General features: G+C 39.9%; 1 protein-coding gene across 1 annotated transcript in view; it reads left to right on the forward strand.

The window, feature by feature from the left end:
* Positions 1-22,528, forward strand: part of LOC150083695 (tubby-related protein 4-like) — a 148,430-nt gene extending 125,902 nt beyond the window's left edge. The window contains exons 12-13 of the mRNA XM_090378571.1: positions 15,129-15,323; positions 22,279-22,528. Of these exons, the coding sequence (XP_090234697.1) occupies positions 15,129-15,323; positions 22,279-22,395 (312 nt within the window). The 3' untranslated portion in view covers positions 22,396-22,528. The remainder of the gene's footprint in view (positions 1-15,128; positions 15,324-22,278) is intronic.
* Positions 22,529-23,705: the final 1,177 nt, after the last annotated feature.

Raw genomic sequence — 23,705 nt, forward strand, 5'->3', positions numbered from 1 at the left:
AATGATACCATCTGGATAAGAATTATTTTTACAGGATCTGATATTTAGTCAATGGACCTTTCATGTAAAGTTCAGGGTGAACCAAGGAGAGTTTAATATTTAATTAAGCAACATAAGGGCAAATTCAGAGAAATCAATAGGAATTAAAAATAGGTTAATAGCTTGAATGAGAGACAATTAGTATTAGTAATGGCAAATGATGCAAGAAAGTAGGCTTATAAAGCATCAGCCAAAAAAAAAACCAAATCACCTGTTCATCCCCTCTAATAATTTGTTTATTTCTTCCTTGAATTTATTCAAACTAACCACTTCCACAACAACAGGTAGAAGTTTGTTCCAACAATCAGATAGCTTCTGGTTGAAGAAAAACTTCCACACATCCATCCTGCAATCATTCTTCCTCAATTTGAATTTATGATCCTTCATATGTGCAGTATATGAGCAAGAGGAAGAATGCCATTAACATTTCACTTGCTCAGTCCATTCGAGACCTTAAACACCTCAATCAGATCACTTTGAGGTGCCTACTCTCCAGACTCTGTAATTTACAGAACTGAAGCTTTTCTTGGTAAGACCACCCTTTTGTTCCCTTTACCAATCTCATTGCCCTTCTCTGCACCCTTTTCAGTAGATGCACATCCTTATTAAATTAGGGCTTCAGACCTATATGCAGTACTTAAGATGCAGCCTAACCATTGCCTTGTACAGTGAGATAATCACCTCCTTTTCTGTGATAGCAAATTTCCTGTATATCATTGACAAAACCCCATAAGCTGTCCTGGCAGCCTACCTGCACTGCCCAGAGAACTTCATATCTGATTGTACAATTACCCACAGGTGTTTTTCATTTTCCACTAACCTGAGTGTAGTATCATACAGTTGGTGTATTAATCTGGGTTATTGCTATCCATATGCAGTACCTTGCATTTGTCAATGTTAAACTTTCACTTCATTTCACTTTGCACAAGCTTCTATCTTATGGTTTGCCAACTGTTTTTAGTAATTAGTTATCCAGTTTTCTCTCTGATCGCTCACTGAGGGTGATGGTAGATGGCTCTCTGTCTTCTAACTTCTCCACTAATGCAGGTGTCCCCCCAAGGTTCAGTTCTTTCCCCCACTCTTTTCCTCTTGTATATTAATGACCTTCTTCCATTGACTGGAAATCCTATCCATAGTTTTGCCGATGATAGCACATTGCATTCCACTTTCCATTTTGAGGAATCTTGCCCTGTTCAATCAGCTTCAACTTCTCGAAAATCTGCTACTAATTCCTTAAATGCCGATCTCCAGGTAATTCTCCAGTGGGGCAAAGATAACTTAGTTGATTTCAACCCTTCTAAAACTCAGTCTTGTCTTATATCTCGCAAAAAGGATTCTTCTGCTCTCCCTTTGACGTGGGCACCTGTACGTGGTGAGGGGACCTCCCAGTGACGCTGCTGGACTTCCAGACTAGCATCACTGGGATCCAACGCCCACAGCCCAGGTTCCAGGCTTACATCAATGGAATCCAGCGTGTTTGCCGTGCACTGCGACCCGTGGAAATTCAGAAAGGGGGATCCTGGTGGTTGAGGGGCCCAGCTTCAATACACCACTTTGGCCCCTGCTTCGACAAGACGGGAGGTCCTGGAAGGCCCGGCTAGGATCAATCGTCTAGTAGGCTCGCCTGCGAGGGTCAACCGTGTCAATGCCATGCCCCTACCCTCATGGTCCGAGGGACAGGATTCAGGCTGGTGGCATGCGGGTATGGTGTCTGGGTAGCCCTGGCGTCCCACTCCTGAGCGCATTTATTGCTGCCGGGTAGTGGGCGTCCCTTTGGGCTCCATGGTGGGTGGGGAGCCCGGGCACTGAACCACTTCAAAACTTCATGAATCCTGATAAATATATTTCTTCAGGGGCCCCAACCCGGTCCCTATCTGAAAACAGAGACGGAGAGGCAGATAGCATTATTGCTACAAAGAGGCAGCAAACCAAACTACCATCAGGGCCTGTCCCAAGGTTCTTAATTATGCACTCCACGAATGAAACACCGATTGGTAAAATGTCACCCTTTTTTATACAAAAAGGGTTGGATGGGTTAGCAGGTTCACCGAAGTCAGTTAAGAGGCTCCGTTCTGGGGACCTCTTGATTGAAACAAAAAATGACAGGCAGTCTGAACATCTACTCCGAGTAACATCAATTGGAGGAGTACCCATAACAGTGACACCACACAGAACACTCAATTCATCGAGAGGTGTCATTTCGGAGTGGAACCTTCTCGACGTAACCGAGGAGGAAATCTGCTCTGAATTAAAACCACAGGGAATTACTGCCGTCAAGTTTAGGAGAGTTAAAAGTCAGGATAACGCTCCTGTTAAAACCAGGAGCGTTATCCTGACTTTTAACTCTCCTAAACCTCCTGACGAGATTAAAGCTGGATACATCAATTGTTCAGTGCGTCCATACGTTCCGAACCCTTTACGGTGTTTTAAATGCCAGAAGTATGGACATTCTCAAATGGCCTGCCGTGGAGTCCTTGCATGCGCTCGATGCGGTGCAAAGGACCACGAAACAACAGCATGTTCAGCCGCAAAACCCACCTGTATTAACTGTGAAGGCGAACACCCGGCCTACTCACGAGCATGCCAGAGGTGGAAAGAAGAAAAAGAAATTCAACGGCTGAAAGCAGAGCTAAATATATCATACCAGGAGGCAAGGAAATCAGTCAAACCCCTGAATATCAACAAACCTACCTACCCCCAGAAGGTAGTAGGGAGATGTTCTGTCAGAACTCAGACGGACATGACCATTCCTCCAAAGGAGTCTTTCACTCCCATCGCACGTTATCTCTTAAGTTCTCAAAAACCTGCACAGAAAAACCAATCAGCTGCCACTCCTATATCAGTACCTCCTAATGCTCCACAAGTAACAAAGGTAATTATGAAAGAAAAGAATAAGAAAGGGGAAGTCTCCCCTATTACCCAAGAAAACATGGATGTCGAGCAGAAGGAGGTACCCGAAGATTCAGTCTTGGAACTCTTTACGGAGGAAGAAATGGACACGGGACAGCGTCCATTCTTTCCCAAAAAAGATAAACCCAGGACTGATAAAAGTAAGCCCTCAGCACCTCGGAAACCACCTGATGGACCCACCAAGCCAAAATAATGGCTAAATTCCTACAATGGAATTGTCGTGGATTCCGGCGAAATATTGATGACATCAAGGCCCTCCTGCAAAAGCACGAGCCAGTTTGCTTTTGCTTGCAGGAGACATATCTAAAGGCAAATGATGATCCCACCATGCACAACATCACAATTTTTCGAAAGGATAGAATTGCGGATGGCTCTGTACATGGGGGAGTGGCTATCCTTGTGGGTAACCAGACCCCAGTGCAGCCCTTGCTAATTACAACTAGCATAGAAGCTGTTGCAATTCGCCTTACGGTGGGATTTTTATTAACCGTCTGCTCTATCTATTTGCCACCTGGGACTGACATCTCCTAGGAAGACCTTGATGATCTTCTAACGCAGTTGCCTCCCCCTTTCTTCCTTCCCGGGGATTTTAATGGACATAACACCCTGTGGGGTAGTGCTAACATCAATGGAAGGGGACAAGTCATAGAGCATATGCTAAATGACAATGACCTTTCCCTTCTAAATACTGGAACAAATACCTTCTTCCACATGCCTACCCGTACTTTTTCTGCCATTGATCTCTCTATCTGCTCCCCTTCTCTACTCCCTTCACTCACTTGGGAAGTGGAGGAGAATCCATACGGAAGTGATCACTTCCCTGTGATAACCTCGTTACAAAGTGGGAGACCATGTCTTCCCTTCAGGTTACCACGATGGAAGATTGATCAGGCTGACTGGACTGCCTTCCAACATCAAGCAAATTTTGATCTTAGCACAGTCAGTCAAGAGCCTATCAATGATGCAGTTACGTACATCACAGAAATTATTGTCCAAGCAGCTGCGAATACTGTTCCAAAAACATCTGCCCGGTTTCCACCATTTCCCAAACCTTGGTGGAATTCACAATGCACAGCAGCAAAAGGCTCAAAACAAAGCGTGGGGGATATTCCGCCGATATCCTACCACGACCAACCTTATAGCCTTTAAACGTGCACGAGCCAAAGCACGATATCTGCCGTCAGAGTCAAAAGGAATCGTGGATCCGTTTTACATCATCTATTAACCAGTCTACCAACTCTAAGGTAGTCTGGGATAAAATCCGGAAAATGAAGGGAAAATATACATCCTACCCTTCTTCAATCCTAGATTATAATGGATGCGCTATTGCAGATCCAACTGCAATAGCCAATTCTCTTGGGGAAACATTCTCCAACATCTCTGCAACATCTTCATATTCCCCAGAGTTCTTGGTCCTGAAATATAAAATCGAAAAACAGGCACTTAACTTTAAATCTAAAAGCATTTATCCCTACAATGGGGATTTCACTATTCAGGAACTGAAAAGAGCCCTCGCTCTTTCCAAAGCAAGTGCTGTTGGACCAGATGGCATCCATTATGAAATGATTAAGCATCTTTCACCAAAATCTATGGATTATCTGCTATTTCTATATAACAGAATCTTTATTGAAGGGCAGTTTCCGGATTCCTGGCGCAAGGTAATCGTTCTTGCCTTTGCTAAGCCAGGAAAGGATCCAAAAGTCACTACCAATTATCGTCCTATTGCTCTGATTAGCTGTCTGTGCAAAATCCTGGAGAGAATGGTTAATTCTCGTTTAATATGGTACTTAGAATCAAATGACCTTCTCTCCAACATCCAGTGTGGCTTCCGAAGGAACCGGTCCACTTTGGACCACCTTATTAGACTGGAAACATCCATCTGGGATGCTTTCCTAAAACGCGAACACTTGGTGTCAGTGTTCTTTGACATGGAGAAAGCATATGACACAACTTGGAGATTTGGCATTTTAAAAGATTTACATAGCCTAGGACTTAGAGGGCATCTCCCCTTTTTTATTCAAAACTTTTTAGCCAATTGATCTTTCCAAGTTCGTGTGGGATCCTCACTCTCTCGTTCCTTCAGCCAAGAGGAGGGTGTACCACAAGGATCAGTATTAAGTGTCACGCTTTTCGCCATCAAAATAAATTCAATCACAGAACAACTTCCCCCAACTGTAAACAGTGCCCTCTATGTTGATGATTTTAGCATTTTTTGTCAGTCATGCAACATGAGGGTTATTGAAAGGCAACTGCAAAAAGCCATCGATAGTCTGAATTCCTGGGCACTTGCTAATGGCTTCAGGTTCTCGCCGGAGAAGACCGTTTGCATACACTTTTGTCGTAAGCGTAATCTTCATCCTGAACCCGAATTAAGGCTCGGCAATATGCTATTCCAGTAGCAGCGAACATAAAATTCTTAGGACTCATATTCAATAAAAAACTGACCTTTTTAGATCATATCCGTCAACTCCGCACAAAGTGCACACGTGGGCTTAATATTCTCCGCTCGCTCTCCTCTACATCTTGGGGAGCAGACCGATATATCCTTCTTCGGCTTTACCGTGCACTTGTGCGATCCAAACTAGATTATGGGTCCCAGGTATATTCCTCAGCCAGAGACAGTGTCCTGCGATGGCTGGACCCTGCCCATCATCAGGCCCTACGTATTGCTACTGGAGCATATCGCACATCTCCTGTCCAGAGCTTATACATCGAAGCAAACGAACCACCGTTATCGCTTTGACGTAAGCAGTTGTCTTTAAAGTACGCTTTAAAACTGAAATCCCTGCCAGACTATCCTATGTGGCCATTCGTTTTTGAGCCACGATGGGAAAATTTATACAATACCCGTAAGACTGCCAATCGTCCTTTTGGTATTCGTCTCCAAGAGCTACTCAAAGAACTTAATATCAAGGTAGACAAGGTTGCCCAAACACCAAAGCAACCCTTTCCACCCTGGCATGCTCGTGTCCCGGCATGTGACTTATCTGTTAGAAATTGGGGAAAGTCAGACACTCCATCATCTGTCTACCTGCAGCTTCATTCAGCACACCAAACTGAATATTCCGACTTCGCGCCAGTCTACACAGACGGTTCGAAGTCGGACTCGTGGGATCTGCTGCTGTCTTTACAGACACCACTACATCGGAGCAGATTCCCTCTGAATGCAGCATATTTACTGCAGAGCTGCACGCTATAGAGTTAGCCTTGGATCACATTAGTGAATGCCAATACCAACGGTTCATTTTATACTCCGACTCTCTGAGCATGTTACAGGCTTTAATATCTGTGAGATATAATCCTCATCCAGTTCTGTCTAGTATTCAGCAGAAGATTCACTTCCTCCATGGACGTGAATATGATATCCGCTTCTGCTGGATTCCCAGCCACATTGGGATTAGGGGAAATGATTTGGCTGACGCCGCAGCCAAATCAGCAATTTCCCCATAATAACCGCTGCTTGTCAGTCCCCTATACAGACTATAGGCAAATAATACACCAAAACATACACTCCCAATGGCAGGACTCGTGGAATAGACAGACTGTGAATAAATTATATCATATAAAACCTGTAATTGAACCGTGGCAGTCTAGTCTACGCAGGAATCGTAAGGAGGAAGTTGTTCTCGCCCGGACCCGCATAGGACACAGTCATTTAACTTATTCGTTTTTGCTGAGGGCTGATGACCCTCCTATGTGTGTGTCCTGTGGCACAATTTTAACGATCAGACACCTTTTAATTGACTGTCCAGATTTTAGCAGCACTCGTTCTACCGCTTTTAATCATCTGACTGAGCCTTATACACTCAGTCAGATTTTATCCGACAATGACAACGTGTCTGCTGTTTTTAGCTATTTTAAATCAATAAAAGTTTTTAATTGTATTTAAAATTTATGTTATTGTTACGTCTTTATTGGTTTATTTTTTATATCTTTGTTATTATACATCTGGACATGGTGGCCTAACTACTTAGGTCACTGAATGTTTTAATTTTTTACATATGACTGGTATTTGGTGCATTATAGCCTCAGTTGCTGATGCGCCAATAAAACCCAAACCAAACCAATTCTTCTGCTCCTATGCTTATCTTTAGGGACACTCCGATTTCTAGGCAAAATGATATATCTCTTTTGGGGATTACCCTGACTTCTAATTTCTCTCTCTCTTGGCAGAAGCACATTATACATATTGCTTCCTCTGCATCTAAAAAACTTGGTTTTCTCTTTCGCTCTTGGCGTTACTTTTCTTCCAAACTGCTGTTCACTCTGTACAAATCGCAAATCTGCCCTACCATGGTTCCCACATCTGGGGCAGTGCCCCCAAAACACGAAGACCTCTCCCTAATTTACAAAGCAGTTTTTGTTCCGATTGTCAGTTATGGTGTTTCAGTCTGGTGCACCAAAGTTGCACTGGAGCAAAACAAATGCAAGCTGGACTCCATACAGCGATTTATGCTTCTATCATTAATCAAGGCATGCTGCACTGTCAGCACCCCTGTGCTCCAAGTCATCGCAGGATATATGCCCCTATACCTTGAAGTTGCCAAAAGAGGCCTTTTCCGTTGCCTGAAAAAAAGCATACCTACACAGCTACCTAATTTCCAACTGGACCTGATAAGTGACCACAAACAGCAAATAAGACGAATCTCAGATCACTTGCAGTGCCTCTGGTGGGAATCCTGGAATTCAACCCACAAAGGAGAAATAACAAAGAAGTTCTTCCCCTCAGTCAGCTTCACCTTTACCAAGCCTCCTCCCTGGTACTCAACTAGATTGCAAGCAACCTTTTTATTAACAGGACATGCATCATTCCAACAAAAACTCAACTCTATGGGTATCGAACCACATCCCTTTTGCCATTGTGGAGATGAGGAGTCCTGGACCCACGTTATGTATGAGTGCTCCTCCTATGAAAACCACTGGTTATAACTGTTCACAGTAATTCGAGGAACTCCCTGCAATCAGGAGCAAGATCTATTAAATGATGGATATAAATGTATAGCGTTCACTCGATTTGCCCAGGCTGCCTTCACCACAAGGTGTGCCAAGCTCACCACTGCGAGGACAGTCCAGAATACTCAAGCGACCCTGGCAGAGACCAGCCAGAGTATGATGGGCAGCCTGGCTCACCTCCCAGTGGTGGTGGGAGGCAATGTAGGGTCCCATTAGGGGCCCTGCAGCCAAGAAAACAGAGAAACAACAGAACCCAACACAACACAATACTATACACATACAATATGCCATACACATTTCTGGCATTTACAGAGTCCTGTATACGTCACAAGAGTACAGATGGTGCAGTTGTGGGAGACCACAGGTGGCGCCTTACCCTAAACACCATGCCACTATGTCCCCAAAACCTCTATCAGGGTTCTAGATTCCATTCAAAAGAGGACAGTTAGGTTAATTAATGTCTCATCTCTAACAAAAAAAAACCAACCAAATTATGATATTAGGGTCACCCGTAAGTGATTACATCTACCCATATATATTGATTGTGTCTGAAACCGACTAACTCAGCTATGAAATGGAAAAAAGCCCATTAAAATTCTTTGCATCATCGATGGGATTCGAACCTGGGTCTTTTCCACCCAGTGTGAGGAGAACCGTGACGATACCACTGTTACCGTGCAACAGCCTCATCTCTAACAGAGTCTCTCCACTCTCTCTCTCTCTCTTACAGACCTTAGTATAGATACTTCGACGGGCACTGTTCTTCTGAATTGGCTTCTATAATTCCCTCCCTCTCTCTCTCTTTCAAAGCAATCCGAACATCCTTTTACTGTCCAAGTTCAACTCACGGAACCAACTTTTCTTCTTCCTCATTTATTCATTCAATTTCCGTTTTCTGGAACAACCTTCCTTCTTATGTATTTCCTGAAAATTACAATCAACAGAAGTTCAAGGCTAATGTCAACAAGTATCATCTTTCAACCTTCAACCCATGCACGGTACTAGGTACAATAGGTTCTAAAAAAAAAAAAAGTACCTGTACATAACAATGGTCCTTGAGAATCACAAAAAAATTAGTATGGAAAAACATACTTATTTAACATGACATACTGTAAGATAGTAAACTAATTATAAGGAATTGTGGGATGGTTTCTTTCTTTGGCAATTTAATTTGATTTTACTTTATTGTTTATTATTACTTATATTTTGTAGTTTAGTTTACAATAATATACCTATGTAAATCTAAGTAGATGCCGTTATAGAATTTTTAGTGCGAATCCCCTGGAACTCTTTTGCGAACCCCTAGAGGTAGCTCCCTGTTAGAGTTTGATAAACTTCTGGCATTCCCCTAATTGAATAACTCTTCATGTGTGAATGTAGATGCAGAATACTCATTCAGTTTATCAGCTACTTGAGCACGATCATCAATAGTCAATCTATCTATGTTAAGTGGTCCAACCTGATTCATCCCGTTCCTTCTAGAGTTTACATAAGTAAAGAACACTTTGCTGTTTTTCTTTGCATCGTTTGCCAAAGATTTCTCGTAATCTGCCTTTGCCTGCCTAACCTCCTTTGTGACTTGATTACAGACTAGATTATATCTGTCATAGGCTTCTGTGTCACCTGATACTTTATATGCATTCCACACATTTTTCCTTCTCTTCCTCATCATCTGACATCCATTTAAGCCTAAACCTTGAACAGTATTTCTTAGTTGGAATCAAAAGCCTTGTAGCCTCCAAAACTAAGTTCCTGAAGGCTTCCCATTTAGAATTCAAAGTTGGTAACATCATCAGTTGATCCCACTGTACAGAATTTAAAAACTGTCTGAAACCCCCTGTAGTCACTTCTATGAAAGCAAAAGCCCTTCCCTTTAGCCTTGATGGTAGTTACATCTTTAAGTAATTCCCACATCAGTACATTGTGATCACTGTCACCCAGTGGTTCCTTTATCTGCAAATTCTTAATGCATGAATAATCACTGCTGATAATCAGATCAAGAGTATTACTCAAACATGTTGCTATAGAAAACAGTCATCCAATAAATCCACAAAAGTCTTGCTAGTGTGCGAGTGACCAACTCACAAGTTCCAGTCAAGATCTGTAAAATTAAAATCCCCCATTATAAGACATTTTGATTTACTGGCCCACTGTATTTCTCTGCACAATTGCTCATTATACTCATCAGATTCATTAGGCCTATAACACACACATCTACTCTCATTTTCCCTTTCCCAGTGCTTATGTCACACCAAACAGACTCAACATTGCATTTTCCACCAACATCAATTCGATGCACTTCCTTAGATTTTATGTGTGTCTTAATTAACAGCATAATCTCTCCTCCCTTCCTGTCCTGTCTATCCTTCCTGTACACATTGTACTCTCAAAATTCCAATTTTGCACTGTTTATATCTGTGTGACACCATGTCTCTGGTATCCCAACAATATCTGCCTTTGACATTCTGATTTACTAGCTCACTCTATTTCTCTGTATAGCTGTTTGTTATACTGTACATACTGTATAACAAATTCTGTATTCTCTCTGTATACAAATTCTCTCTGTATTCAAATTCTGCATCCCTTATGTTTGAGTGATACCATATCTCCAATATCCTTACACTATCTGCATTTGAGAATGCAATCAGCACTTCCAGTTCATCAGATTAAGCCCCCACACTAGCATTTTTCTGATCCACTTAACGCTGCTTCGATAGCATCAGCAAATATCCTTCTATTTAAGTGTATCCCATCTCTGTAAAAAAAAAACGGCGCCTCCGTAGCCAGGTGGGAAGGAGCAGCAGTGCATAGCATACGCTTCTTGATTAGACCGGGGTTCGAGCACGTCACCACCAAATACGGAGGATGCAGAAAGGTCAGTGAATGACCACTGCATATCCCGGAGCAATATGGCCTTAGTTGCTAATGCTCCAAACAAACAACAACAACTCTGTAAAAACACTCTCTCCTGTTAATAAGTGCCGACCACACTGAGAAAAATTCTACCCCGTGAGCTTTGTACAGTCTATCCAGGTCGAAATGATTGATAGTGCTCTCAACGTGTACTTCTATTATGTATGGGCAGAATTTCAGACTCTTTCAAATTTAATCCTAACTCTCGACATTTTCCCAACATTGTCCTTTATTTGTTAATTTCTCATATCTCCTACTCTTAATATCATTAGTGCCAGTGTATACAACAAAATCACCTTTCATGTCCTTAAAAGAGATATCTGCTCTACTATGTCATTCACTTTTGTCCCTGGAAGACATACTATTCCTGTTTCACGTATCCTTTTTGCACAATATATTTTCCATTTTCCTGACAGTAAAGTCACGACAATAACTTTCTGTGGAACCAGTGCCTTCTTTGTGTTGCTTGATGCCCAAGCATATGCTCTGGCTTTGAGTTGAGCTGTTGAGAGCTTGATGGGCCTCATTTTAATTCTTTGAGTGCATCCACCCTATAAATGGTGGAATATAAAGGGTGCACATAGACAGATAGTTTTCATATAATCTGGTGATCAGTGTAGTATCATGCACATTTGATTTGATCATGATTTAGCCCATATTGCTTCTAAATATGATTAATGTTTGTATTCTTGTAAAAATGATTAGTTTTGACAAGAATACAAACACCTTACATTTTCCAAGAAATGTAAGCTCCTCTGACCTGTGTGATTATTCCAGATTATAAATAGAACATGCACAACCTTTATTTTATTTTTACAGTGCTTATATTACTTTTTTGCTTATATAAAAAAAAAATTGAGAATAGGATTTGTATAATATTAGCATTAGTAGAGGCATTTGATGCAAGAAAGCAAGCTTATGCAGCATCAGCCAAAAAAAAATAAATAAATAAAATAAATAAATAAATAAAAAATAACCACTTCCACTTCACCCCTCTGTTCGTTCGAAATACCTGTCCAGCTGAGCCTTAAACTTATTTAGGCTATCAACTTCCATGACAAGGGATGGAAGTCTATTCCAGCAACCAACCACCTGCTGGCTAAAGTCAAATTTCCTCACGTCTATCCTACATCTGTCTTTCCTCAATTTGAATTTATGCCCTCTCAGGTGATTATTCTGAGCAAGAGGAAGAATCCCATCAGCATTGAGCATGCTCAAACCATTCAAGGCTTTATACACCTCTATCAGATCACCTCGCCAGTGCCTAGTCTGCAGACACTGTAATTTGCAAAACGTAAGCCTTTCTTTGTAAGAGCACCCCTTTGTTCCATTCACTAATCTTGTTGCCCTTCTCTGTACTCGTTCCAGCATCTCTACATCCTTCTTGAAATGAGGCCTCCAGACCTGTATACAGTACTCTAGGTGCGGTCTGACCATTGCCTTATACAAGGGAATAATCACCTCCTTATCCCTGCTAGAAAAATTCCTATATATCATCGACAATACACCATGAGCTACTCTTGCAGCCCATCTGCACTGTCAGAAAAATTCATATCTGCCTGCACAACCACCCCCAGGTCCCTTTCATTCTCTACTACTGTCAGTGTAGAACCACAGAGTTGATACGTTGCTCTGGGGTTGCTGTTTCCCATATGTAGTACTTTACATTTGTCAATGTTAAACTCCATTTGCCACCTCTCAGCCCATCTGCTCAACCTTTCCAGATCCTGTTGCAGTAGCATAGTGTCAGTAGTGTCCTTGACACCCTGCCAACCTTCGTATCGTCTGCAAACTTGGACATTAAGCTTAATATACCCATCAATATCATTTATAAATACAGAAAACAATAAAGGACCCAATACTGAACCCTGACGGACTCCACTAATAACATTAGTCCACGATGAGTGTCCATTGATTACCACTCCCTGTCTTCTCCCCCTCAACCACCCCTTTATCCATAGCAGCAATTTGCCTCCAATGCCACACTGCTCCAATTTGTGCAGCAGTCTTCCATGTGCAACAGTATCAAAAGCCTTTCTAAGATCCAAGTATACAAATATCAAAGTTATTCCCTGCATCCAGTTCTTTTGTGACTGCATCATAGTATCCAATCAAATTGGTCAGGCAAGACTTCCCCTTAACAAAACCATGCTGTGTCTGAGCTATAACTGAAGTCTTGTCTAGATGATCCTACAGTGCTTCTTTAACCAGTACCTCCATTAATTTTCCAGGAACAGAAGTTAAACTAACAGGTCTATAATTACTTGTGTCGCCCTTTGATCCTCCTTTGTGAATTGGGGTCACATTTTCACATCTCCAGTCCATGGATATTTCCCCTGAGTCCAAGGAAGCTCTCATAATTATGGCTAAGGGTTTGCTTACTTCCTTTGCTGCCTCCTTTAATATAACAGGATAGATCCCATCCACCCCAGGTGCCTCTCTTGTATTTATCTTCACCAATTTCTCCTCCACTTTACTCTCAGTTATTACAAGATTCTCTAGCTTACTGCCAGAGTTGAATACACCTCTGGCATTCCCCTCGCTGAATAACTCCTCATGTGTGAATGTCGATGCAAAATATTCATTCAGTTTGTTAGCTACCTGAGCAGGATCATCAACAGTTGACCCGTCAATATCAAGTGGACCAATCTGATTCATCCCCTTCCTTCTAGAGTTTACATAAGTAAAGAACTCTTTGCTGTTTTTCTTTGCATCCCTTGCCAAAGATTTCTCATAATCTGCCTTCACCTGCCTAACCTCCTTTGTAACTTGGTTACAGATCAACTTGTATCTATCATAGTCTTCTGTGTCACGGGTTAATTTGTATGTATCTCATGCATTTTTCTTCTCTGCCATATGTCTCATTAGTTCATCTGACATCCACTTAGACCTAAACCTTGAACAATATTTCTTAGTTGGTATGTAAAGCCTAGTAGCTTCCAAGATAAGTTCTTTGAATGCTTCCCATTTTGAATTTGCTGTTGGTAACATCATCAGTTGGTCCCACTGTATAGAATTTAAATACTGTCTCAGTCCATCGTAGTCGCCTTAACGAAAGCAGTAACCCTTCCCTTCACCCCTAATGGTAGTTACCTCTTTGAGTAAATCCCACTTCAGCACACTGTGATCACTGCTACCTAGTGGTTCATTTACCTGCAGATTCTTAATGCATGAAGAATCACTATTGATAATCAAATCAAGAGTATTACTCCCTCTAGTTGCCTTCTGAACATGCTGATGTAGAAAACAATCATTCAATAAATCCACAAAAGTCTTGCTAGTGTGTGAGAGTGACCAGCCCCCAAATTCCAGTCAATCTGGGAAATTAAAATCCCCCATTATAAGACTCTCTGATTTACTGGCCCACTCTATTTCCCCGTACAGTTTCTTTTTATACTCATCAGAGTCATTAGGCCTATAGCACACTCCTACTTTCAATTTTGATCTCCTAATGCTTATGTCACACCAAACTGACTCGCCACTGCACTGTCCAGCAATGTCGACTGGCTTCACTTCCTTGGATTTTATGTATTTCTTAACTAATAGCATAACCCCTCCTCCCTTCCTATTCTGTCTATCCTTTCTGTAGACATTGTACTCCCCAAATTCCAGTTCTGCATTCCTTATATCTGTGTGACACAATGTCTCTGAAATCCCCACAATATCTGCCTTTGATGTTTTGAGCAATACCTCAAATTCATCAAATTTATTTACTAAACTACTAGCATTGGTGTACACACAAGTATACATGCACCTGTTGTTTTTCTTAGCTACCCTAACACAACTATGTGTTTATTTGTACCCCAATGATTCCCAGCAGTCTCTGAAATATCCTGCATCTTATTTTCCAGGCTTCTGCTCATTCCAATAGAAGCAGTGCAAGAATCACTTTCACCTCTGCCAGTGGCTACTGTTAATCTATTAGTCCTTGTATCCCCCCAATCTAGCAGTTTTCCGACCCACTAACACTGCCTCGATAGCATCAGCAAACATTCTTGCATCCTTTCTATTTACATGTATCCCATCCCTGTAGAAGCACTCCCTCCTGTTAACAAGTACAGACCAGGCTGAAAAAAATTCTACCCCTATTGCTGATCAGGAACTTTTTTTGGATGATTTTTGACTACTTGTAACCACTTCCATTAAAAAAGGTTATGCACAATGTAGTGGATTAATCTCCACTTTAGTTAGAATATTTTGTTATAGATTTGAAAGCAAGCTAAGTTGAATAATTCTATTATTATGTTATTTTATCAAATAAAATTTCTGCAGTTTATTATTAATAATTATTGATACAGAAATTCATGTTGTAGTTGAAGAAGTGGAGAAGCCGAACTGTAGCTGATGGACCACCAGGTGTATCAAGTACCCAACAGTATCGAGAATTTGTGTTGCATAATAAAGCACCTTTATGGAATGAAGTTAGCCAAGTGTATCAGCTTGATTTTGGTGGAAGAGTAACGCAGGAGTCAGCCAAAAATTTCCAGATTGAATTTCGAGGAAAACAGGTATGCATTCAGAATAAAACTTAGCATTAGCATTAGTTAGAGGCGTATGATGCAAGAAAGCAAGCTTATGCAACATCAGCCAAAAAAAAAAAAAGAACCCACTACTTCACCCCTCTGTTCGTTCAAAATACCTGTCCAGCTGAGCTTGTTTGTTTGTTTGTTTGGGTTTTTTGGCGCATTAGCAACTACGGCTATAATGCGCCAAGACTAGGTAATATTTAAATAAATTTTTTTTTTTTTAAATTCTCGGTGGCCTAATTAGTAAGGCCACCATGTCCAGATATATGATAACATATATATTAAAAATAAATCAATAAAGAGGTAACAATAACATAAATTTTAAATACAATTAAAAACTTTTATTGATTTAAAATACCTAAAAACAGCAGATACGTTGTCATTGTCGGATAAAATCTGACTGAGTGTATACGGCTCAGTCAGATGGTTAAAAGCGGTAAAACGGATATTGCTAAAATCTGGACAGTCAATTAAAAGGTGTCTAATCATTAAAATTGTGCCACAGGACACACACATAGGAGGGTCATCAGCCCTCACCAGCTGAGCCTTAAACTTATTTAGGCTATCAACTTCCACTACAAGGGATGGAAGTCTGTTCCACCAAAAAACTACCTGCTGGCTAAAGGCAAATTTCCGCACGTCTATCGTACATCTGCCTTTCCTCAATTTGAATTTATGCCCTCTCAGGTGATTATTCTGAGCAAGAGGAAGAATCACATCAGAATTCAGCCTGCTCAAAGCATTCAAGGCTATATACACCTCTATCAGATCACCTCGCCAGTGCCTAGTCTCCAGACACTGTAATTTGCAAAACTTAAGCCTTTCTTTGTAAGAGCAACCCTTTGTTCCATTCACTAATCTTGTTGCCCTTCTCTGTACTCGCTCCAGAGCTCTACATCCTTCCTGAAATGAGGCCTCCAGACCTGTATACAGTACTCAAGGTGTGGTCTGACCATTGCCTTATACAAGGGAATAATCACCTCATAATCCCTGCTAGAAAAATTCCTGTATATCATTGATAAGACACCATGAGCTACTCTTGCAGCCGTGCCTCCGTAGCCAGGTGGGAAGGAGCAGCAGTGCGTAGCACACGCTTCTTGATTAGACTGGGGTTCGAGCCCGTCACCACCAAATACGGAGGATGCGGAAAGGTCAGGGAATGACCACCGCATATCCCGGAGCAATATGGCCTTAGTTGCTAATGCTCCTAAAAACCAAATAACAAGCTAACAACACAAGCTCTTGCAGCCCATCTGCACTGCTCAGAGAACTTCATATCTTTCATATAATTATATAATTACTTTTCATTCTCTACCACTGTCAGTGTAGTACCACAGAGTTCATACATTGCTCTGGGGTTGCTGTTTCCCATATGTAGTACTTTACATTTGTCAATGTTACACTTCATTTGCCACCTCTCAGCCCATCTGCTCAACCTTTCCAGAACCTGTTGCGGCAGCATAGCGTCAGTAGTGTCCTTAACAACCCTGCCAACCTTTGTATCGTCTGCAAACTTGAACATTAAGCTTGATATACCATCATCAATATTATTTATAGATACAGAAAACAATAATGGACCCAACACTGAACCCTGAGGGACTCCACTAATAACATTAGTCCACGATGAGCAGTGTCCATTGATTACCACTCTCTGTCTTCTCCCCCTCAACCACCCCTTTATCCATAGCAGCAATTTGCCTCCAATGCCACACTGCTCCAATTTGTGCAGCAGTCTTCCATGTGCAACAGTATCAAAAGCCTTTCTAAGATCCAAGTATATAATATCAAAGTTATTCCCTGCATCCAGTTCTTTTGTGACTGCATCATAGTTCCAATCAAATTGGTCAGGTAAGACTTTCCCTTCACAAAACGATGAGTCTAGATGATTCTGCAGTGCTTCTTTAACCAGCGCCACCATTAATTTTCCGGGAACAGAAGTTAAACTCACAGGTCTGTAATTGCTTGTGTCAGCCTTTGATCCTACTTTGTGAATTGGGGTCACATTTGCACATCTCCAGTCAATGGGTACCTCCCCTGAGTCTAAGGAAGCTCTCATAGTTATGGCTAAGGGTTTGCTTACTTCCTTTGCTGCCTCCTTTAATATAACTGGATAGATCCCATCCACCCCAGGTTCCTTTCTTGTGCTTATCTTCAACAATTTCTCCTCCACTTTACTCTCAGTTATTACAAGATTCTCTAGCTTACTGCCAGAGTTGAATACACCTCTGGAATTCCCCTCGCTGAATAACTCCTCATGTGTGAATGTCGATGCAAAATATTCATTTAGTTTGTTAGCTACCTGAGCAGGATCATCAACAGGGAACCATCGATATCAAGTGGACCAATCTGATTCATCTTCTTCTTTCTAGAGTTTACATAAGTAAAGAACTCTTTGCTGTTTTTCTTTGCATTCCTTGCCAAAGATTTCTCGTAATCTGCCTTCGCCTGCCTAACCTCCTTTGTAACTTGGTTACAGATCAACTTATATCTATCATAGGCTTCTGTGTCACGTGTTAATTTATATGTATCCCATGCATTTTTCTTCTCTGGCATATGTCTCATTAGTTCATGTGACATCCATTTAGGCCTAAACCTTGAACAATATTTCTTAGTTGGTATGTAAAGCCTAGTAGCTTCCAAGATAAGTTCTTTGAATGCTTCCCATTTTGAATTTACTGTTAGTAACATCATCAGTTGGTCCCACTGTATAGTATTTAAATACTGTCTCAGACCATCGTAGTTGCCTCTACGAAAGCAATAACCCTTCCCTTTACCCCTGATGGTAGTTACCTCTTTGAGTAAATCCCACTTCAGCACACTGTGATCGCTGCTACCTAGTGGTTCCTTTACCTGCAGATTCGTAATGCATGAAGAATCACTACTGATAATCAAATCAAGAGAATTACTCTCTCTAGTTGCCTCCCGAACATGCTGATGTAGAACACAATCATCCAATAAATCCACAAAAGCCTTGCTAGTGTGTGAGTGACCAACCCACAAATTCCAGTCAGTATCTGGGAAATTAAAATCCCCCATTATAAGACTCTCTGATTTACTGGCCCACTCTATTTCCCTGTACCATTTCTTATTATACTCATCAGAGTCATTAGGCCTATAGCAGTTTTGATCTCACGATGCTTATGTCACACCAAACTGACTTGACACTGCACTGTCCAGCGATGTCAACTGGCTTCACTTCCTTGGATTTTATGTGTTTCTTAACTAATAGCATAACCCCTCCTCCCTTCCTATCCTGTCTATCCTTTCTGTAGACGTTGTACTCCCCAAATTCCAGTTCTGCATTCCTTATATCTGTGTGACACCACATCTCCCATATCCCAACAATATCCGCCTTTGATGCTTTGTGCAATACCTCAAATTCATCAAATTTATTTACCAAACTCCTAACATTGGTGTACACGCAAGTATACATGCACCTGTTCCTATTCTTAGCTACCCTAACACAGTCCATGTGTTTACTTGTACCGCAATGACTCCCAGCAGTCTCTGAAATATCCTGCACCTTGTTTTCCAGGCTTCTGCTCATTCCAATAGAAGCAGTGCAAGAATCACTTTCAGCTCTGCCAGTGGCTATTGTTAATCTATTAGTCCTTGTATCCCCCCAAGCTAGCAGTTTTCCGACCCACCTAACACTGCCTCGATAGCATCAGCAAATATTGTTGTACCCTTTCTATTTAAGTGTATCCCATCCCTGTAAAAGCAGTCTCTCCTGTTAACAAGTACAGGCCAGGCTGAAAAAAATTCTACCCCTTGAGCTTTGCACAGTCTTTCCAGAGCCGAATTGATTGACAAGGCTCTCATCATATACTCCCTCCTATCATGTCTTGGCAGAATTTTTTTTTCAACATTGACCTGTACTTGTTAAGTAATTCTGCCGGTCTCCTACTCTTAATATCATTGGTGCCAACGTGTACAACTATATCACCTTTTGTGCCCTTTAAAGATGATATCCGCTCTACGTCATCAACCTTTGCCCCTGGCAGACATACCCTGGTCCTGTTCCACCTATCCTTTTTACAAAGCATGTTCCCCATTTCCCTGACAATAGAGTCACCAACAACTACTAGTTCCTGTGGGACCAGCGCATTCTGCCTTGGGGCTTGCTGCTGTGTTGTGTGATGACCAAGTGCAAGCTCTGGCATTGATGTGGACAGCTGAGAGCTTGATGGGCCCCTCAATTTAGATCCTTCGAGGGCATCCACCCTGTCCTTCAAGCTCTCATATAGGCCCATAACAATGCTGAGTTGTCACCTGATTTCGTTACACTCCTTGCATCGCTTACACACAAAGACATCCCCCCATGGCAATATCATGTCCCGTACCCGATTGCTCCACAAACATCATGCAAGCACAGTGCATTTTAAAAGGCTGTGATTCAGAGGGCAACTGCCCCCCCCCCCCCTCAGTTCTCCTCTGAGCTGCAGCACTCCCATTAGCTTGAACCTCTGAGCCGCAGCACTCCCATTAGCTTGAGCCTTTTGCTTTGCTGGTCTGGTCTGGTCTAGTCTGAGTCATGATTTCGATTTAATTTCAATAAAATTTCAATTTCAGTACAAAATTATAACCCTAAACTTGTATTCCAACACAGTTATAATGCTATATATATTTTTCGGTATCAAGTATTATCTACGAGTTCCGTTTATATATCTTCCGTATCAAGTTATGTATTAATTAATTATGTTACGTTTGTAATCTAAGTCGTTATATGTATTTAGTTGAAAGTACAATTTAATTGACAACGAAGTTTAACAAAATTAATAGATTTTGCTGATTAATCGACAATATTATATTATATACTATACTAATGCTATCTAGTTTGGGGTATAACAATGTATCGTATAACAATGGCGGCAATTTACGAACGGTAAATTTACGGACACTTCTGGTATTAATTAACTTCAAAATCTCGCTGTCTCAATTCAGAATAAACTAACAATCCTGACTAGGTCTATAAGCTACTTATAGAAAATAATTTGATGTATCAATTGGTCAATAAAGCAGCTAAATATGGCTAAAAAACGTCTCGTTCAGTGGAGCTGCAATTTGTAACACGTGGATTTGATACCCTTACCGATACTTTTATGCAATTACAAGGCCGAGTAAAGAAGAAATACACCAGATTAATCAGAAAATCACAAAATAATGCTATACTATTAAATTTAAATCAAAATTTTTAGAAAAACAATAATTTCAAATCAAAAAATAAAAAATCCACTTAGCGGCTGTGAACATGTCTGGCTCCCACTAGCCCTTTGTGATTAAGATTCTTAGAGTTGATATAAAGCCTAGTTTTCAAGTTGAAGGTGCTGCCATAAATTTTTGAGTAACTTTTTTCATTTTCATATCCTTTACTAAAAATTATTATCAAATGTAATGATTTTAGAATTGTTTTCGGTGATTTAAAAAGAGTTATTTCAGGTTTTTTTTTTTTTTATTTTAAAATTATATTTAAGAATAGAAATTAATAGTGCATGTGCCAAAGCACTATTAATTTCTATTATCATTGCTACACAAAATAATGTTTCTGTTTTGTTACATGAGGATCAAAATATGACACTTTTGATGTACAAGGATCATTCATAGGTACGTAGGTCTGATGGGATACCAGGACATGTCATTAGGGTTTAGACATATGATATCTTATTTGATTGATGCAAATGAGGAGTGAATCAGGATGAATGTTTATAAAATCATAGTCTTGTCTACTCTTTCCAATCTGTCTCTGGTTATTTAGAAAGTGATTTAAGACATTAACAATATTATTATCTTTCTATACATTAAAATAATTTTCCTCCTAGTGATGTTTATTCAGACAATGGGAGAAGAGGGATGTGGGTCCTTCTCCAAATACTGAAATATGTAACAGAAGCTTGTTTTACTGTGGTAATGCCAGAAAAACCTTATGCATACACTTTGTTTATCTAACATGACCACTCGGTACCATTCTTGATTTCCATATGTAATATATTTATGTATTCATAGCCAGTGCTGTAGTCGTAAAGTGGAAGGTATACTCTGTGAATTTTACGTATGGAAAGAGTATACTGTGCTTATTAAGCGAATTCCAGAGAATATTTGGCATATACTGGTGTATATATATATAGAAGGTATATGCTATTCACCTAAAAAAAAAATCTAGAGGATATACAGCATATACCCACTTATATCCTCCACTACAGCTGTGTTCATAGCTGAGGAAGAGGCACACATAGTGTCAAAAGCTTCTGTAAGTATTTTATTTTATTTTATTTTATCAAAAGAAGTGAGTGCAGCGAGTGAAGCCCCCTAATTACTATTATTATTATTAGTGGCACATCACTTGTCCACCTCCTCCAATGGGAATGATTGTCTCTGTTCCACCATTTGGTATGGTCGAAGCCAGCTTGTGGGGTGGCTGGTGAGGCACTGGCTTCAGGCAGTAAAATTTTAGGGGCAACAAAAAAAGAATGATAATAAATAAATAAAAATATTTCCAAATTTTATGTCATTTTTATACTTTCTAAGTGTTTTCTTATGAATTAGAGAAATACATAACAGACAGCAGCACTCAGCACATACAAGATAACAGTGGAGAGCATGGGTTCAAAAAGGGGCAGAAAAATTCAGGTGGGCCTTGACTGGGAAAATTTCAACCATCCTGATTGAAATCTAATGCTGACATTTTTCACATAGTACAAAAAAACAATGGTCATAACCATTTTGTTAACTGCAATGCCTACTGGGTAGGATAGGTTAGGAACTATTCTCCTTTGTTTTATTTGTGAATAGCCATGATTAGTTGCATTCAGATTAACAGTTTATAATTTTTTAATATTTAATAGTGAAATGTAATTCAATTTCATAACTGTTAATTTAATGTACTAATGAATAACAAAAGATTTTTTTTTTTTGTGATATCTGATATGAATCTTTTTAGGTGATGCAGTTTGGAAGAATAGATGGTAATGCATATACTTTGGACTACCAATATCCCTTCAGTGCTCTGCAAGCATTTGCAGTTGCACTTGCCAATGTTACCCAACGTCTGAAATAAAATCCTTCCTCTTTTGTTAAATCAGCTAAAATTCGATTCCTTTATGTACATGCCATAAACATTCCAATGCATATATTGTGCACGTGCTTGAAGACCTCTTCGATTTCAACAGAGTGGTATCTATTGTGCTTTCAGCCACAACCTTGTACAGTTTGTTTCAAGTATTTTATTCCATCCACCTTGTTATGGTTCCTGTTACATATGTGATGTACAAAAGTAGTTTGTGTATTGTTGATATTTTGCATGTACAATAACCACTTGGGCTTGAGAATGTTTTTTATGTATTTATGTTTTATAAATATTTTTACATTTGTTGTTATAGCCATTTTCAACAGTTTTATCAATGAAGAATTGGAATGGCTAAAGCTGTAATGAAAAGATCCATATTCTTTTTTTTATGCTTTTATGTTAATTAACCTTTTGATGTACTGTAGAGGTAGGTTAAGAAGATTATTACAGTTGAAAATCTTTATTAGAGAAAAGAGAAATATTTTTCACCATTTATCAGTTTCATATTTTTAATTTATCAATTTTTCATCTATATTTGCTTATTCTTATTGCTAATAGCAAAACAAAAGAGTTGAAAATCCTATTATGGATGTCATTAAACACACTTTAAGTAGAATATATATGTAGAGAGAGACTTAAACATCAGTGCATTTGAAACTTTTTACAAATAGTAGTTTTTTCATTAAGGAGAATAAGTTTTAATGGCTTCCAGAGTAGATGGATAACCTTTTTGGTCGGTCTTAGAATTTATAAGTGTTACTATGCAGTTCTGCTCTTCAATCATAATCAATTATTAAGATGTTCCACATGCTAATTTTTGGTAAAAGTAAGGAGTGCATTTATTTTGAGTTAGTGTGTTAAAACCTTAGAGTAACTTATATTGATAGTTCTCAGAATGTAGCATGCTTTTTTAATTTTAATAGTATTTCCAGTATAATATTATTTGTTAAGAGAAGTAAATAGCTAATCATTAACCTCTCAAATTGCTATCATTTGTATACAAATTCCCTCTTGTTCCATCAAGAAAACTGCAGAAGAGTAATAAGGAAAACAGCACTAGAAATTATAACAGTCAGATAATCATCGTTTGTTGAAAATATCTGATGAAATTTTTTTATTTGGTTACTTATTGATGTTTAATTCAAGTTAGTAATTTTCACGTGTGAAAAAAAAAAAAAAAAATCTGTGGACTAAATTAAAAGTTAAGGAATAGTTGGCACCTTTTATTTTTATTGAGTTGCACAAGCTATCTGCATTAAATGATGCAGTCAGATTTTGGTTATATTTGCAATTTACTTTTA

Source organism: Mastigoproctus giganteus, chromosome 7 (genome assembly GCF_048544385.1).
Source record: "Mastigoproctus giganteus isolate SK-2022 chromosome 7, ASM4854438v1, whole genome shotgun sequence".
NCBI classification, from domain to species: Eukaryota; Metazoa; Arthropoda; class Arachnida; order Uropygi; family Thelyphonidae; genus Mastigoproctus; species Mastigoproctus giganteus.